Source organism: Drosophila pseudoobscura, chromosome X, assembly GCF_009870125.1.
Source record: "Drosophila pseudoobscura strain MV-25-SWS-2005 chromosome X, UCI_Dpse_MV25, whole genome shotgun sequence".
In the NCBI taxonomy this organism is placed as follows: Eukaryota; Metazoa; Arthropoda; class Insecta; order Diptera; family Drosophilidae; genus Drosophila; species Drosophila pseudoobscura.
In genome coordinates, this window is record NC_046683.1 from 64,951,681 (window position 1) to 64,968,078 (window position 16,398).

Consider the following 16,398-nt stretch of genomic DNA (forward strand, 5'->3'; position numbering starts at 1 on the left):
GTCGATTGCCACGGAGGAGACTGATCCACTGCTTTGGATAAAAATAAATATAAATATATTTAAATAATATTAAAAAAAAACAAAAACCTATTATCTTCCTATTTTTCAGGTCAACGAAAATGAATTCGATTTAGTCAAAATCCTTATGTTCAAATATTTATGCGTGCCAGCGACGTCTGTAGAATCCGAACTCATGTTCAGCAAGGCTGGATAAATCGGAAAATTTAAAAATTTTAATGTGGCTTTTAGACTATCGATTCAACAATATAGTGTGTCGTATGATGACAGCCCCGAATTTAGCCCACTCAAGCTTTATATTTAAATAGTTCAACTACTTGATCTTCTTGTAGATTCATGAAATTTTTCCTTTGAACCTCATAAAAACCACGATATTTTTCACTTAAATTGCCCTAAAACTGTTAAATGTTTTTTATTTTCTCTTAATAGCTTTAAGACATTAGCCTTGGCTAAAAAGAATATCTCCCCAATTCTAATACAATATTCTAATATTTTTATTAAAATAAATGTTACTTTCATTTTATAAGACGGAAACCAAAACTATTTAGCTTTTAAGAGATCCAAATCTTTCATGGACTCGTGTTGCCACAATGTCATGGGGCCCGGCGGTAGTGGCATCAGTTTTCCCTCAAAATCTTCACTGGTTGACGCCGCCGAGTGCTCATCCTCGCAACGGTATTTAAACGCACTGATGTGATTTATGAAAGTCTCGAGTTTTGCTCTTTCCTTGGAGCCAGCTGCTACTTTTTTTAAGCCGTAGATGGACCGACCACTGTAAAGAAATTAACGATTCATTAATTTGAAAGTATCATATGGATAATATTCTGGACCCTACATGTATTGGAAATGCACTTCTTTCAGGCGCATATTCATTACAATCAGTTGCAGATGCTGCAGCGGCACCAAGCGATTCCGGTAGGAATTGGTTGCCTCCAATCTTAGAACGCTCATATTCTTAAGCAAGAGATTTATTGAATCCTTGAAGACAATCCACCGCAAAACCCAAGCGTCCATGACGGAGGCATGATCCTTAATAAGCCGTAGTGTATCGACCACCCATTTATTGGCAGTGTTATTGTTGCTGAAGCGCAGCTGGATTACGGGCAGACAGTGGACGAAGCTGCAAATGCGGTGCTCTAACAGAACGCAGACTAGTAATTTAAGCTCTGATTTAAGGACCTGCGGGGCTTTTCGCAGCACATTGTTGTGCAACAGAACCTTCCAAACTCGGTTGTTAGGAAAAACAATTTGATCGCAAGTGATCATTCGACGAAACAGTATGTGCATTTCATGCATATATCTTTGGATTAGCTGATTGCAACTTGTATGCGATCTCCACGTTGTGACGGTCAGACATCTGAGGAGTACGTCATATGTTTCATCGTCCAGATGAAAACTACTCTTCAAGCCTAGGTGCAGTAAGATAACGGAGCAGAAGAAAAACTTGGTTCGTTTAAAGTCCTGTGCAGGCTTGGAGAGTTCACAAACGCAGAAGTCGCGTAACTGCTTGGCCAGACCGATCAAATCCCTGTCCTTAAGCTTCCCTCTTTGCTGAGCATTATGCAGCCTGATGAGGATGTAGGCCAAGCTTTCCGAGCCAAAGAGACCTACAAAGCAGTATGTAATAACAGGCAATATTAAATACTATATGCTTACTCAATTTGTCGTTCTGCTGTGGTCTTTTCAGCAGATTGGTAGCTAAGGTGTCCATAATTTCAGCCAGATGGTCTCTGCTTAGCTTGTTGTTGTTGGCCCTTAGAAGGGCGTGCAGACGCCGCAAGTACTGGGCAAAGGCTTCCAGCAGTTCTGGATCCTCCCTCTGTGTTGCCTCCACATCGGTGGCATTCAACTCAGCCTGCAGTTGAGCGTATTCATCTTGCAAAGCCTGTGCAGCGGTAATATATAGCTGACTGTTGCCGGTTGCCCTAACGGAGTAGGATAGATTTTTGTAGAGGCCGTAGAATTCCGATTCGCTTAGCGTTTCATCATGTAGAAACATATCTAGGCAGAATGTCTCCAGTGTCAGCAGCAGCTATGCAATAAACAGAAATATGTATGTATTATGTCTTGGCCAAAATTATTTATACTGTTCCTGGCACAAACCTCGAGATCATGGGATGCCACAGCCATAAAATCGACGGCACTGTAGACACTGTAGAGCACAGCTCGGGTGGCTTTTTGTTGGGACGAAATTAGAGCCGGCCAAACACGCAGAAGTTTGTGCATCTGTTCACGAGATTCCTCCGAAGCGGAATATTCTAACCGATGCAGGTCAAAGAGTACGCATATGCATTGTGCGGCTATAAGGCTCTGTTCGATGCGCACTTCCTCAGCAGTGATCAGATAAACGTAGATGTCAAACCTCTTAGCCGCTGGAAAATGCTGCATGAGCTTCTTCAGATAGCGTGTCAGTTGGACCCTGAACTGCGCAAAGGTGAGATTCCGAGGACGGCTGTGCTGACTCTTGATGTACGTCTCCATTATGTGAATACCTATTTCCATCTCAGTGTACTGACGCTGAGCCAATGCCACGTAGAGCTCTGCTGCCATTGAATGAACCGTAGCGAAAGCTCGTGGCAGGCGAATCAACAGCTCCAGAATAATTTCGTGGAAGCGCATTGGGAACCGTTCAGCACTGACAATGTGTCTGGAAACGCAATCGGAACGGATCGGTTAATATGAGGAATAACATTTGATTTGTGCCACTGCATCTTACCGCTGGAGAGTGAGTATGTACTGGAGCGTGGCCACAAGAAGTGGTTTATTTTTACTCGTTTTGAACACCTCAAACTGTAAGGCCAGAAATTTATCAGTGATCAGCTCATTGGTAAAATGACGTAGATATAGAGTGTCACATTGATCTTTCTGCTGGTTCTCGGCAAGCTGCTTGAGCATACTTTCCAGGAACTCGTAAGCCATTATGTAATTATCGTCCTTCTCCCTCTGAAAGTACGATTGCATTCACGACTGATTGCCGGGACAGACTGGTGCAGAGCTTACCACAATGGTCAAAACATAGTAGACAAAACCCAGTGCGGAGTTCTCCACGCTGCAGAACGTCCCAAAGTGCTCCCGAAACATGTCCAGCATAGGTTTTAGTATAAGTCTACTGGTCGCCTTGAAGCTGCAATTGACAGAAGGGAATTTTCGATCACAGTCACGAAGATTGTAAGTGCTTTGTGCTCACTCACAACAGCCCATAGCGTGCGTCAATGGTGAGAGTAAGGCAAATAAGCTTGAAGCCGTCAAACGAATCGCTATGTGTGGGGAGCAGTTTGGCCAGCCCGCAGAGTATGCTGAAAGCTACAGTAGATTATTTATCAGTTAGCTAGCACTTATTCGAGTTCCGTGAGAATCACTTACACATTCTGGCCACTGGCTCGTATAAGTACTTGTCATCTGCGGAGGGTTCCTGATGCATAGTGGCGAAAATGGAATGCACCACTTTCGTCCATGTGAACACCACTTTTAGATAGCAGGCCAGCAGGTCTGTCATCTCGTCGAAGCGCTTGTCATCAGGTGTCTGCGACGTATTCCGTTCCTGCTCCAAACCCTTCGTATAGCGGACCAGTAGAGTAGGCAGTATGTCCAGAAAGGAATCCACGGTAGTCATCACAAAGGGCACGACATGAAATATGTAGTTCGAGTTGTCGTTGCGGTATGGATGATCCTGCGTTTCCCGAAACGCCTTAACACTCACATTGAACTTCAGACCAAGCACCTTGAAGCACTGGCCCACAAACTTATGCGACACCTTCACATGCCAGTTATGTGGATCAGCGAATATTGCGGCAATAAAGGCGGAGGCGTATTCTCGCGCCACAGACTGAAAAAAACGGTTTATAAATCTATTGGCGATGTCAGTGCACAAACTGAGCTCACCTCAGCACTGGCGCCCGTTAAAATGATAGTAAAAAAATCCATTGTAGAGTTTTTTGTATACTCTGAATTCAGTGCGTCCCGTTAGCCCGCTACAATTATTTTCAAATTATCGGCGTCTCGCAAAGCACAAAGTTGCTTTCGATGATATTAGAGGTCACACTTCAGGCGGAAGATACTGAATAGTGTCATCTCAATTTTTCAGTTTCATTTGAATATATAGGTGGTTAGTTCCTCAATTCCAGACTAGACTGCAAGACAGAGATAGTACGAGACACAACCACACACTCTGTTCTTGATCCAACTGAAATTTCTAAGAATATCGCCCAGCAGATATTATTAATGGTCCGATAATTTTTCTAAAATCTTTTGCATCGCTATCGAGTAAAACGGCACCGATACGATACTATCTCGACTTACCTTTTGTAGAGATGTGGCAGCACCAATCAAAATTGAACTTTGCTGCAGCTGGCTGGGATTGTTTTGTTTTGGAATCAACTCAAATCAACAAATCTGCCTACTCCAACGCCGGCCCGGTGACAGTCCACAGACAAGGTGAATATTTTATTTATTGGTAGTTATTTTCCTGAAGAAGCTCGGCTTACTTACAAATCACTTTCAGCTGCAGCGATATTCCAGCAGTATTCGACACAAAGAAGAGCGCGGTCGCCCGCTCTCAGAGCGGAGTGCAGACATAAAGAGTGCGTGCAAACAAGACTGCCTTCCCTCGCACGGTACGCCGTTAGTCGCTGCGCCTTGTATTAGCGATAGAAGAACGAACGCCGGCGACGGCTTCAGTGCAAATTTCGAATTATATAATTTATCCAAGAGTGCACCCATTGATTTTCCCACCATCCACTGCGACTGTACAGACCGTGTCTGACTTCTGGACATGGCGCGTCTCATCGAGAGCAACGTAAGTTACGACACAACTTGCAGCCCAGCATCGCTTTACATAACTCCGTTCCAAATGTGCGGCATTTCATAATTGTCCGCCACACACCCGCACAAGCAGATCATTCCTATTCTCGGGACAAATGCCTAGTCGTTTTCATTGGTGTAGATTTCTGGTAAGTGACGTCGCTTCGCTATTTATAGAGATGCTATCGTACGCTTATTTACCTGGTGCATGGTGCTGTGGTAGAAACGGGACATAGCTAACCAATCCCATCACTTCTCCTTCGTCAAGGAGGACTCAATCAGAGCAAGGGATGCCGTGCACTCTCCACCCCGAGACTTCGGGATGTATCCCCAATAGCATCCCCTCTCTCCAAAAGAAGACTCTTTCAGTGCAAAGCCGGTGCATTGCAATGCCAAGGCCAATCAGCTGTTGGAGCTAGCCAGCTATCACTCTCTACACGCCACCCAAACAAAGAGAGCTTTGCGCTCTTAATCAATGAAAACAAACTTTTGCCTAACTTTGTACTTTACTGTCATTTGCGCTCTTCTCTCTCTTTTTCAGGCTCGCTCTCTTGCCCTCCTACTATGGTAGTGTACAGTGTACTCACTGTAGATAGTGCAAAGTGTCTGCAAATGAAAATTTCTATCTCATATTTGGTTTGTGATTGGTTTATACATGCCAGCAAAATAATCTGACCTAATTGTGCTCGGTTCGGACCACTTTATCATATAGCCGCAATTCAACTTATATTCCAATCAAAAATGAACTTCTTACTCGCTCTTCACTGTAGCTGAATCGCGGTGACTTGTTATCTCGGTACAAGAAGAGGTAGTGCGAGAGAGGGAGAGAGGATGAGAGGCAAGGCAGTGCCAAGCTACACGCGACGACTTCATTCAAATTTCAGCACTCGGCCGCACGCGTTTTCGTCGTCGCTCAAACGTTTTCGCTTCCTTTCAAGTTTGCTTGCAAGTCAAATCAGAAATTCAACAAAAAAAACAAACACAATTTGCATTTATCAAGTGTGCGAGCTATGATGTATTTCGATGTAAGTTGATATAAGGTGGCTGTGACGTCATTGTTTGATACTATTCACGCTCAAGTGTGTGGGTCAGGGGGCTTTAGACCGGCTCGGGAGTTTCAAGGTCAGCCCTGGCTAGTGGAGCGACCAAAGTGCGACGCGGCAGTGGGTTAAACCTGTAACCTCAATCAGCTGTTGCGTCGCGAAGCTTTGCGGTCACAGGCCGAAAACGATTCGAGATGCGAGTCGAGATTTCATCTTTGTTTTCTCTTATCGCTTCAGGCGTACGCGGTATTTTCCATCTTACCCCTTGACCTTTAATCAGTACCACTAATCAGTCTGTTCCAAAAAATATATGTAACAACAAATACAACCAAGCATAAGTCCACCTTTGAGTGTGTCATAAGCGTCCGCACAATCTCTGATTGTACATTAACATTCGAACGTACAGGAGCAGAGAACATTGATATCTGGTTATCTTTGCTTGTTCGACAATCACTATGCCTGTTTTTTATAGCAAGTGCATTTACAGGAAATCGATAAAACGATAAAACACGGCCACCGTTCATACATGAACACACATATGTACATGCATACATGCATGCATATGTACATACTCAAATATTATGTTAGGATAAAGATACTTATTTTACTTTATTCTTACAGTTTGTGCCAATCGCCGTGGGAGTGGTAGCCGTCGTAGCCGGCGCTCTGATCGTCCACTATTTCCTGAACAAGAAGTCTACTAAGCCGCGCCGGGAGCCGAACCGTACTGCCCGCCTCCGCACCCTGGTGGACCCCAATGACAAGTATCTGCTGCCGCTGGTCGAGAAGGAGGTGCTTAGCGTTGACACACGTCGCTTCCGCTTCGGCCTGCCCTCCAAGCAGCACGTTCTGGGCCTGCCAGTGGGCCAGCACATCCACCTGATTGCGACCATTGACAATGAGCTGATCATCCGTCCCTACACGCCCATCTCGTCTGACGACGACGTCGGCTACGTCGATCTGGTAGTCAAGGTGTACTTCAAGGACACGCATCCCAAGTTCCCCGGCGGCGGCAAGATGACCCAGCATCTGGAAAAAATGGAGCTGGGCGACAAGATCTCGTTCCGCGGACCGTCCGGCCGCCTGCAGTACCTGGGCAACGGCACCTTCTCTATCAAGAAACTGCGCAAGGACCCGCCCAAGCACGTGACCGCCAAGCGGGTCAACATGATTGCCGGCGGCACAGGCATCACTCCCATGTTGCAGCTGGTCCGAGAAGTGCTGAAGCGCAACGACAAGGACAAGACCGAAATGGCCCTGCTGTTTGCCAACCAGGTGAGTGACCCGGCCCCGCGAGTGCCACTCGGCTATTCTAATCTTTCTAATCTCTCTCCTATCCACCACACAGAGCGAAAAGGATATTCTACTGCGCGGGGAGCTGGACGAACTGGCCCAGAAGCACCCCGGCCAATTCAAGGTCTGGTACACCGTGGACAAGGCGGCCGAAGGTGAGCTGCAGTTAGGGCACACTCCAGACACAGCAGTCATCTCATTTGATCGTTTCATGTTGAGTTTGCTGGCAATTTCAAAGAATTCTTTGTACCGCACCATGACTTCTAGGCATAGAAGTTCTCTGCTATGCGATCTAGCCGTATTAATATTGCCTCATAGAGGTTACTATTACCTTCACGGCAGGTCTTTCCATAATGGTTGTAAGATCTTCTTGTTAATCACGAGTTTTAAAAGTTTTCAAAGGCTGCTATCGGTACCTCTTAGTCAATTATCAAGCCATCGCCTCAAAGAAGATCGAGCAATAACCATTATCATTTTTTGTTGTTGTATCAAGCAATGTTATCTAATAACAAATACCGAATATCACCTGATGGAAACCCTTACTGATAACAACCTTCCGCCGTAGTTTGCCTCATCCGTATTCAATTTCCTCATCCGCATCGGACGCATAGAACATCATTGAAACACACAATCGAGCCATGTCCAAGTCATCTATTATGTTAAGAATTTTGTGTCTGCCCTCGCCACATGCTGCCCTCAAACGGATGCCGCGAACGGCCAACGCCCGGTTCATAGCCTGGTCCTACAACACCGGACACGTAAACGACGAGATGATGGAGAAGCATCTCTACCCGCCCGACGTCGACACGTTGTGCCTGCTGTGCGGTCCCCCGCCCATGGTCAACTATACGTGCATACCGGGGCTGGAACGCCTGGGGCATCGGGCCGAGCAGCGGTTTAGCTATTAAGACCAGCTCCATCTAGCATATATATTCCGTCAAAGAGTTTTTGCTTTCGTTTAACAATTGCCAGATCCCGGTTGTGTAGACGCCCCGTGGCTAACCCCGTTTCGTTGCTCTCTCTACTCCCTCACAGGCTGGGCCTATAGCGAGGGTTTCATCAACGAGGACATGATCGCCGGACATCTGCTGCCGGCCAGCGACGACACCATCGTGTTGCTCTGCGGCCCACCGCCCATGATCAATTTTGCCTGCAATCCAGCGCTGGACAAGCTCAACTTCCACCCGGACACCCGATTCGCCTACTAGAGGGGAGCGCCCAGCTTCCTTGGAGCCTTCCTGCCAAAATGGCAGGGCTAACTTGCGTTGGAGAAAGAATTTGCATTTCGGTTTTGTCATTTTCATGTTAACATGTCGCCTAACACCACCTCATCGAACTCTGCATCCAAGCGCCTGCATCCGGTCCCAGAAGTCGGGATCGATGCGATCGATGAACCCAAAGCAAATGTGTAACATGTAACACCATCCGTGCTAATTGTTGTAGCTCTTTTTTATTATTTGTGAATAAAAACAAGTGTTAACAAAAGGAAACATCGAAATTTGCATTTTACGTGTGCGTGAACAATTTGTTGTCGCTGAACCTTCTGACTTTTGCATTTGCATTTGCATATATATTTTATTTGGGCAATCGCCCATCGAATCCGAATCGATTTCACGCGTGAAAATGAAATTTTAGAATCGGTAATTTCGGTTGTGTTTCCGTCTACAAATATGGGCAAGATTCAACAATGATAATCTGCTCTTAATGAGAGGTAACCTCACAGGTTTCTCTACTCTTTTCATACTGCCTTCACAGCCCCAAAATATTTTCAAAAGTGGAATGGTAGTACTCATTACGCCCATTGCTCAGAGAGCAGCCGACGCCAGCCCTACTCACAATCGAAAAGCGCAAAAGCGTATGCAGGAACAAAATACATGTCGTATACGTGACTCAAAGAGTTTGGGGATATATGTATGTAGTATTGGCGTGCCCACCTTTGTCACCTTTGTGCCCACCACAAGTCAGAGTGAAACCCACAGAATAATATCAACTGAAACTCATTTCTTGTGCATTACTTTCACAATTTTATTGAGTACAATACGTTTTTATGGAATATGCAGCATGCGAGGAGAATGCTCCCAGCAATGCTATCTATTATCAAGTTACATTTGAGGGTTAGTAGATCGTACTATATGCATCTAATGGTAAAAGAGCTTCGCTAAGCCACCAGTAAAACGGTTGGTTAGAATACTTGAGTGTGTGTAAGCGTCGTAGGGTTCGAGATATGTGTTACAGTTCGAATCAGGCAATAGAGTGGACGTTATTTGATGGTTCTGTGGCTTGGTGTCTCGTCTTGTGATGTGGTTTAAGTAAAATCTATTAAGTGTCTGGTGTAATTTGATGTGTGTATTTTGTTACAATTGTTGCGTGGTTCACAGAACATTCATAGCCTAACTAGTTAGTACGTATATAAATATGTAATATTATTTCTGAAGCTAGCCCTGTTAGTGCGTACGATTATGGTGAAATACACATTGTATACATTCATGTGATATTCTTTACAAATACAAAAAAAAGGAATTACATGGCGAACATATTAAAGAACTCAAATGGTAAAATATATTTATATCCAATGGAGTGCAGTTGGACTTGGTTGTGGTTCACATTTTTTCTTGGTTAGTTTTGCTAATCTTCTGCAGCTTCGGATCTCTCTTGTTTCGTCTTCTTGTGGCGGGGCGTGGCGTGGCCGCAAGCTCTCACCGTAGACAGTAGGAGGTGTTGGTGTTGCTTGCTGTAGTGGTGACTAATCTCTCATATGGCGATGCATATAAAATTGTCCAGTACCTGTTACGGGAGCTCGCCGATCCGATCCACGCCTCTTTGCTGTCTTTTCTTCCTTTTTGTTCTCTCCAACTTCCATAAATTTCTCAGTTACATAAAATTAGCTCTAGAACTACAAATAATACATGGAACACTAAACTAAAAAATAAAATTTGGCGTGGCTAAGGGCCCGCACAAAACACTTAAAACTTATAAAACAAATTAACTTCCGATTTGGAATTGATCTCCGTCTCCTCCTGTTTCTGCTTGGCCATGTAGCCCTGCAAGAGCTGATCAAAATCTTTCTCATTCAGCTGGATTGTCTCGATGGAAGCCACCTTCTTGTACCTGCGGGGAATGTATTAGGATTAGCAATCATGATCATCATGACATCATCGTTCGCGACATACTTTTCTCTATTGTACTTTTCCCGAATGGCCTGGGTGTTGAGCTCCTTGCTCGTATTGTGCGTTTGGCACAGCTCCAGCACCACAGTCTTCAAGTCCTCTAGTTTGTAGGTAGTGATCTCCTCTAGACGCGGAGTCCAGATCTCCATGCCCAGTATGTGACGCGACAAGGCGAGTGCAGCGGCCGACGTCAGCGACGGCAAGTGCTCCAAGTACAGTTCTCCCTGCATAAGCGCCAGCTCGCACAGGAACTGGGAATCGAAACGAGCACAAGTTCAAACATTAGAGATGTATAAAGCCACCACTCCCGTAGCAGAAACCCACCAGAGTCAGACTCTTCAGCTTCTCGGGCATGTCGCACATCACAGCGTACGTGTTGATAAACACATAGGCCGTTGGGGTGCACAGATCGAAGGAGAGCGTCTTCAGGATGACCTGCTCCATCCGCAGCACTTGCGACTTGGTGTAGCTGTCGTCGGTGAGGAAGACAAACTCACCCACATCTGGTGGATAGATCTCCTCGTATTTCCTGCAAAGTACAGTTCCATGAAGATGTGGACGTTCACATAGCAATCGAAGTGCTACTTTACTTACGAGGCAATGTACATGGCTGCAGTGCCAACCAACTGGAGCTTTGGACGCACCACGGCCATCTGGCTGAGGAAGCGGTCAAGGTAGGAGACCGACAGATAGAGGGTCTCCGTGTCCAGCTTATACTCCTCCGACACCTCCACCAGCCAATCGACCAGGATCGAGCGCATATTGTAGTTAATGTCCTTCTGCTTGCGCATGTACTCACGCTTCGGGCGACGTTTTTTCTGAAAATGATGATCGATTAGTTTGGCGAGCCATAATTCTTTAGAATGAGCCATTAAAAAGTGTGCAATGAGAAGAGGAAACCTGACATAATCGCAAACAGATTTCGTTCAGAATCGTTTCGGCTCGCTCACGGGTACATAATTCTACGAATCTCGTGTTTGCCATGCTACCCATTAGAATTCCTAATCTTTCACAGAGCTTCAAAGATGAACTGTTAGTTTTGATATTATGCCAAAATCCCCGCGACTCCATTACACCCCGAAGCCAAGGGGTATCTCACGCATGACCAAATCTTTTGGGAACCCAGAAAGCTGACGAAAACTCCACTCCCTGCCATGGGAAGTGCGGTCAGAGAAAGAGAGAATCGAATTTACTAATTTGTATTTGTTTATTGGTTATTTCGTGGTACGTGAGCGGCATTCAAAACCCCACCGAAACGGGGAAATCATTTGCAAAACGCCCATACAGGGAATATATACATAAGGTGTTTATTTAATGTTGGCTTTAACGATTATTGGACACGTCAAGCGCCAGGCGGGCACAGCGGTACAGGCAAAGATTGGAAAAGAATCTGCATTTCTCTACACGTAATTATGATGGTATCTATGGCGGGAAACTGCGACTGGGGGCAGGGGGCAGCGAGTGGAGGGGGGGAATCGTAGGAGTGAGGCGTCAAACGACAAACAAACTAAGCAACTAAGAGGCGGAACAGCCGGCAACCGGGCAACCGGGCAAACAAACTCAAACCCCGAATCAGAGTCAAATATTTGCTTTCAGTGAGAGAAACACGTTCATATCCGACAAATCTTGCAAGAGTTATTTTCAGGATTATATATATTTTGTATTTGTATTTGTATTGTATTTCGAAGCAGCCACAGGATGACTCTCAAGCTGGGTATCTGTACGAAGGAGGACCTCAACGAGGCCATGAAGCTGCAGAAGCGCGAGCAGTACGAGGAGGAGCGCAAGAAGCGCATTTTCAACGCCAAGCAGCGTCTGTACGGGGTGAGTCCTGGGGCGGGAGGGCAGGCTTTCTGTGTCCATGTTCGGGAATCACACTCCTCGTCCTCCTCCTCCTCCGATTGTTTTGCAGCTGGACCTCCCCACGCTGGAGCGCCAGATCATAGAGAAGAACAAGCAGCGCAGCGTGCAGCTGGAATGCGATAAGCGGTATGAGGATCAGGAGCAGCTGCAGAAGCGGCTGATCGCGTCCAAGGAGAAGGAGCTGGACATGCAGAAGCGCGTGGCCAACTCGGACCTCAACTACTACCGCTGCCGCTACCAGAGAAAGGAGCAGCGCCGGGAGTTCGACCTGAACGACCCCGACTTTCTTAAGAAGGCAAAGCCCATGCGCATCGCCGACGACGACATTACGTTGGGCATCTCCAGTGCCCAGATCTTCTCCGGCGAGGATCTGTACAACAGCGACCGCAAGGTGCGCCAGCGGGAGCAGCAGCGCGCCTGGCTGGACCAGCAGGTGATGGAGCGCAAGCAGGCGGAGGAGGCCCGACGCCAGGCGGACCACATGATGATGGAGAACATCAACTGCCGCGACAAGCACCTGGAAGAGATGGCCAAGTCGGAGAATGTGATGCGCAACCAGGTCATCCAAAAGGTGCGCGAGTTCAACATCAATCTGGCCAAGCAGAAGCGTGTGGGCCGGGATCAGGCCAAGCGGGAGAAGCACGAGGACGATATGGCCGAGATATACAACATGCTGTCCAGCGACATGCTCACCGAGAACCCCGACGTGGCCCAGTCGCGCACCGATCCCAACAAGAAGATCGCCTTCATGTACCGCGGCATGACGCCCGAGGAGTTGATCGCCTTCCGCAAGGGCCAGGAGCAGCAGCTCCTAGAAGCGGCCCAGCGCAAGACCGAAGCACAGCTCATGGACAAGCAGTGGGAGCAGTATGCCATCAACATGGACCGCACTCTGATGCTCAAGCAGATCGAGGTCGACCGCCGCCGCAAGGACCAGTTCGATGATCTGATGCGGGCCAACGCCAAGCTGGCAGTGGAGCAGGACGAGCAGCGCAAGAACTCGCTCGAGCAGCTCAACAATGCCATCTTCGATGACTTCTACGATCAGTTCAACAAGAATTCCCGCTAGTTTATATCAGACACAAACACACACACACACGTTCCAAGCAGTCCGACCCTTCTCCGTGGCCCGGGCCCGGCTAGGAAGTCGCCCCAGTTCCAGTTGCAGCACTGCAGAGAACCGTGGCGGCTTCCCAGTCGCGCCTAGGACACCAGAAACCACAATGAAATTTTTAACAGTTTAAAATGTAATCTCCAGTTATCCACAGATCAATCGTTCGTTGGGACAGTCTTGTTAGAAATTCAAATACATACAATTCAGCAGAAAATATCAAGCAGCTGTGGTTTGGAACCTTGGTTGGGACTGTATGTACCTTTCTGACATTATATTTGAGTCCAATTGGAGTTCAACAACCGAAAAGTGAGGTGTTTTCTATCCCGTTCTTCCTGATATCTCAGCGGATAATGGGGTGTCCGGCCTGTTACATATGTAGGTAAATTTTCTTGTGCAGGGCAGGGAAAAAACAGAAACCGAGTCAGGAAAAAGAGACAGACGACAATACTCTCTACTCAAAGACAGGGCAGCGACGCGTGAAGCAACAGCAACCGCTCTTCGGGGTGCAGTCTGTGTCTTTCTGTCTCCCTCTGCGCCTGCGTGCACACACACGGACACAACACATGTGAGGAAGAGCAAGAAGGAGGGGGGTAACTAACAACAGGGGGAAGATTCCCTTCAGATGACAGTTTTCCTTATCTTTGAGGAAAATCTTTGTGGAATTGTTGTGTCACGTTATTGCTCGGAGAAACACACCCCCGATGTACTTACCTCGCTCTCGTGGAAGTTCTTCAATATGTCCATCTGGTACTGCACCACCTCGAAGAATCGCTGGCGGTCGTTCCGGGGTGGCAGCTCCTTAGCCTGGACACCGGGGGCAGCTCCACACTGTGGGCCCTGGGCCGGGCTTTCGTCAATGGCGCTGCTGGCCTCGATGATCGAACGATCGATAGACATAGGTGACATGACGTCGGTAACGGACATGGGCGTCCCCTCGAGGTCATATTCGTGCTGGATGGAGTACTCCTTGGGAGCCGCATTGCTGTACGGAAGGTTGAGAGTTAAGGAATGGGCATAAAAGGAAAGAGTCCGGAGGATACTCACTACTTGGCGGCGTACTGATTCTCCTTGTCGGCGGCAGAGGACTGCTCCTTGGCGGCGACCGGCGGCACCACCTGCGTGTCTATGTTATCCTCGTACACAGAGAATGTCTTAAACTGCTCCACCACGGGCACAACGTTCGATTTCTTCACGGCCAGGCCAGTGTTCTCGTCCGTATTGACGTTCTTTACGTCGCGGAAGAATTGCTGTAACGTAACACACACATACAAACGTTAATTTGGATGACATTGGGCGAGTGTGCCGTGTGCCTTAGACTGTGTGAGAAGGGGGTAACGATTACAGCAACAGTGCACCAACCGCGGCTCTCTCGCTCTTTTCCTTTCGCTGGAATAATCCTGTTACGTCTCATGCTGCTGCTGTGCGCGCCTTTGAGTGGCTTCTCACAGTGTGCGATAGTATTAGTGTGCGTTGTAATTGTATTTGCCATCCCTCTCTCTCTCTATTTCTCCTTGAAAAAGGCGCGCAAACTGTTGCAATTGCATGGATGTGCAATTTCTAGGTTAGTTTTAGGTTAGGCGCGAACAATTAGCGGAAGTTATCTCCCGAGTGGAAGGAGTGGGAACATGCAACGTAATCGCGCATAGCGTTGCGAGAGCGAGACACAAACAGAGAGACAGAGAACAACCACCGCAGTCATACTAGCGGATCGAGGCGCTCCCTATGGAAGGAAAGCAGGCAGCTTACACAAACAAAAAAAAAAACACACACACACACACGCACAGAAAGATCCCACCACCACAATACGCTGTCAGCGAGACAGCAGCTGCATTAGAATGCGCACAGCACAAAAAAAAAACAACAACAAAAAGGACAGACTGGAAGAATGGAAATAACTGTGCTATTCGGGACTTACCATTTTCCCTGATGGCGCTGGATGAGCACGCTGCACATTTCCATTGTTGTTGTGGGTATTAAGCACAGCAAAATTGGCGCGGGGGCCCAGTGCAATCTTCTCCTTAATTCCGCCGATCACGGCCAGGGGCTGCTTGATGGCACCCATATTCTTTTCCTTCAGGACAGCCGGACCAGTTTTGGCCGGGTTCTCCTTGTTGTTAGGGTCGTGGTGTATTTGGAAACTGGCCATTTTTGCCTCTAATTCAGCTTCCTTGCTGTAAAAATGGTGACTACTTTACGCGTTTCTCTCTATCTTGTTCGCCTCTGCTGCGATATTTATTAAGCGTCGTTCGCGTCTGTGGCTTCTCTTCGGCTTGTCGTCGTCTCGCTTTCTTATGCTCGACGAACGCACAAACACATACACACTGCTATGCTCAGCGCACACATTTACATTTACTCAAAGGCAAATTTTATCATTAAAACCTGACGCTGGATGGCAGCAAAATTTAAAATACACTCGAAGTTTACACAATTTACGCAGAATTAATTTGACTATCAATTTTTACAACACATTTGCGTCTCGCCAGCGCTGGAATAATTTGTTTTCTCGATTTCTAGACTACGCTCGCACTGACTTTATTTTGGGCTCCGACGCCGTCAACAAATTTTTACTTATGCTGGGGCTGGGGCTGTCAAGGTCTCAGGCGCTGGCAAATGGCAATTGAAAAAAATGTTTGATTTTTTCCCGGTTACTTCTCGGCAATGTGACCGTGTATTGATCGTATACGGTCTGACTCTCAGAAATATACCGAAAAATACTGCCCACTGAAGACCCCTCTATTTGAACAGTTCAATGACTTGAGGTAAATGGCGAAAATTAATAGGTTTTGTTAATTCTTCTGGTAGATCCGTCCTATCCTTCTTCTGTAAAGAAAAATTCTATGCTTTTCAGCTGAGCTGCACTAAAATTATTAAACTCTTATTATTTTCGGTAGAATACTAAAATGCCCCCTTGGTCTACAATGGGTTAATCGTTCTCCGTGATGGATTGGAAACCATATTGCTCGATTTTTATATTCGATTTGATTTTACCAGCTGGCTAGCATTGCACTATCTGAACACATAATTTCATCCCATTGATAAATCAATTTTCTAAAATACATGCTAATTTCAAGTACTAATCTTTATTGGATTGTTAATAAAA

General features: G+C 46.7%; 4 protein-coding genes across 9 annotated transcripts; 2 read left to right on the forward strand and 2 right to left on the reverse strand.

The window, feature by feature from the left end:
* Positions 1-498: 498 nt before the first annotated feature.
* sunn (sisters unbound) lies at positions 499-4,441 on the reverse strand. The gene is made up of 10 exons (XM_001352742.4): positions 4,318-4,441; positions 3,901-4,210; positions 3,382-3,844; positions 3,210-3,321; positions 3,019-3,142; positions 2,735-2,961; positions 2,122-2,665; positions 1,675-2,050; positions 854-1,625; positions 499-790 (listed from the first exon to the last, which is right to left on the reverse strand). Exons 2-10 carry the CDS (start codon positions 3,940-3,942, stop codon positions 559-561), a joined length of 2,892 nt encoding a protein of 963 aa, XP_001352778.4. The 5' UTR covers positions 3,943-4,210; positions 4,318-4,441; the 3' UTR covers positions 499-558.
* On the forward strand, positions 4,321-8,640 carry LOC4811980 (NADH-cytochrome b5 reductase 3). 5 transcript variants are annotated; one of them, XM_001352741.3, is made up of 5 exons: positions 4,321-4,452; positions 4,520-4,813; positions 6,483-7,136; positions 7,210-7,309; positions 8,190-8,640. In XM_001352741.3, the coding sequence occupies exons 2-5, from the start codon at positions 4,790-4,792 to the stop codon at positions 8,360-8,362; spliced, it is 951 nt and encodes a 316-aa protein (XP_001352777.1). In that variant the 5' UTR covers positions 4,321-4,452; positions 4,520-4,789; the 3' UTR covers positions 8,363-8,640. The 5 variants fall into 5 exon arrangements, with proteins under 5 accessions (XP_001352777.1, XP_015043849.1, XP_015043848.1 ...); XM_015188363.2 differs by lacking the exon at positions 8,190-8,640 and adding an exon at positions 7,890-8,142; XM_015188362.2 differs by lacking the exons at positions 4,321-4,452; positions 4,520-4,813 and adding an exon at positions 5,414-5,843.
* Positions 8,641-9,480: 840 nt separating this feature from the next.
* On the reverse strand, positions 9,481-15,940 carry CycA (cyclin A). Its single transcript, XM_001352739.4, has 7 exons — positions 15,214-15,940; positions 14,343-14,545; positions 14,010-14,280; positions 10,916-11,139; positions 10,646-10,850; positions 10,325-10,572; positions 9,481-10,262 (listed from the first exon to the last, which is right to left on the reverse strand). Exons 1-7 carry the CDS (start codon positions 15,442-15,444, stop codon positions 10,118-10,120), a joined length of 1,527 nt encoding a protein of 508 aa, XP_001352775.2. The 5' UTR covers positions 15,445-15,940; the 3' UTR covers positions 9,481-10,117.
* Positions 11,819-13,518, forward strand: LOC4812561 (RIB43A-like with coiled-coils protein 2). 2 transcript variants are annotated; one of them, XM_015188361.2, is made up of 3 exons: positions 11,819-11,916; positions 12,013-12,145; positions 12,234-13,518. In XM_015188361.2, the coding sequence occupies exons 2-3, from the start codon at positions 12,020-12,022 to the stop codon at positions 13,251-13,253; spliced, it is 1,146 nt and encodes a 381-aa protein (XP_015043847.1). In that variant the 5' UTR covers positions 11,819-11,916; positions 12,013-12,019; the 3' UTR covers positions 13,254-13,518. The 2 variants fall into 2 exon arrangements, with proteins under 2 accessions (XP_015043847.1, XP_001352776.1); XM_001352740.4 differs by lacking the exon at positions 11,819-11,916 and having other exon boundaries at positions 11,923-12,145.
* Positions 15,941-16,398: the final 458 nt, after the last annotated feature.

Bases quoted from the DNA above. Each gene is read 5' to 3' on its own strand.
- sunn (XM_001352742.4), bottom strand. From the start codon at position 3,942: ATGGATTTTTTTACTATCATTTTAACGGGCGCCAGTGCTGAG. The intron at 2,051-2,121 runs GTTTGTGCCAGG...TTTATTGCATAG, and splicing joins TGGCATCCCATGATCTCGAG to CTGCTGCTGACACTGGAGAC. The intron at 1,626-1,674 runs GTAAGCATATAG...ACTGCTTTGTAG, and splicing joins ACAGCAGAACGACAAATTGA to GTCTCTTTGGCTCGGAAAGC.
- LOC4812561 (XM_015188361.2), top strand. From the start codon at position 12,020: ATGACTCTCAAGCTGGGTATCTGTACGAAGGAGGACCTCAACGAGGCC. The intron at 12,146-12,233 runs GTGAGTCCTGGG...ATTGTTTTGCAG, and splicing joins CCAAGCAGCGTCTGTACGGG to CTGGACCTCCCCACGCTGGA.
- CycA (XM_001352739.4), bottom strand. From the start codon at position 15,444: ATGGCCAGTTTCCAAATACACCACGACCCTAACAACAAGGAGAACCCG. The intron at 10,851-10,915 runs GTAAGTAAAGTA...TGTACTTTGCAG, and splicing joins GCAGCCATGTACATTGCCTC to GAAATACGAGGAGATCTATC. The intron at 10,263-10,324 runs GTATGTCGCGAA...CATTCCCCGCAG, and splicing joins GAAAAGTACAATAGAGAAAA to GTACAAGAAGGTGGCTTCCA.
- LOC4811980 (XM_033385260.1), top strand. From the start codon at position 6,056: ATGCGAGTCGAGATTTCATCTTTGTTTTCTCTTATCGCTTCAGGC. The intron at 6,101-6,482 runs GTACGCGGTATT...TTATTCTTACAG, and splicing joins TTTCTCTTATCGCTTCAGGC to TTTGTGCCAATCGCCGTGGG. The intron at 7,137-7,209 runs GTGAGTGACCCG...TCCACCACACAG, and splicing joins CCCTGCTGTTTGCCAACCAG to AGCGAAAAGGATATTCTACT.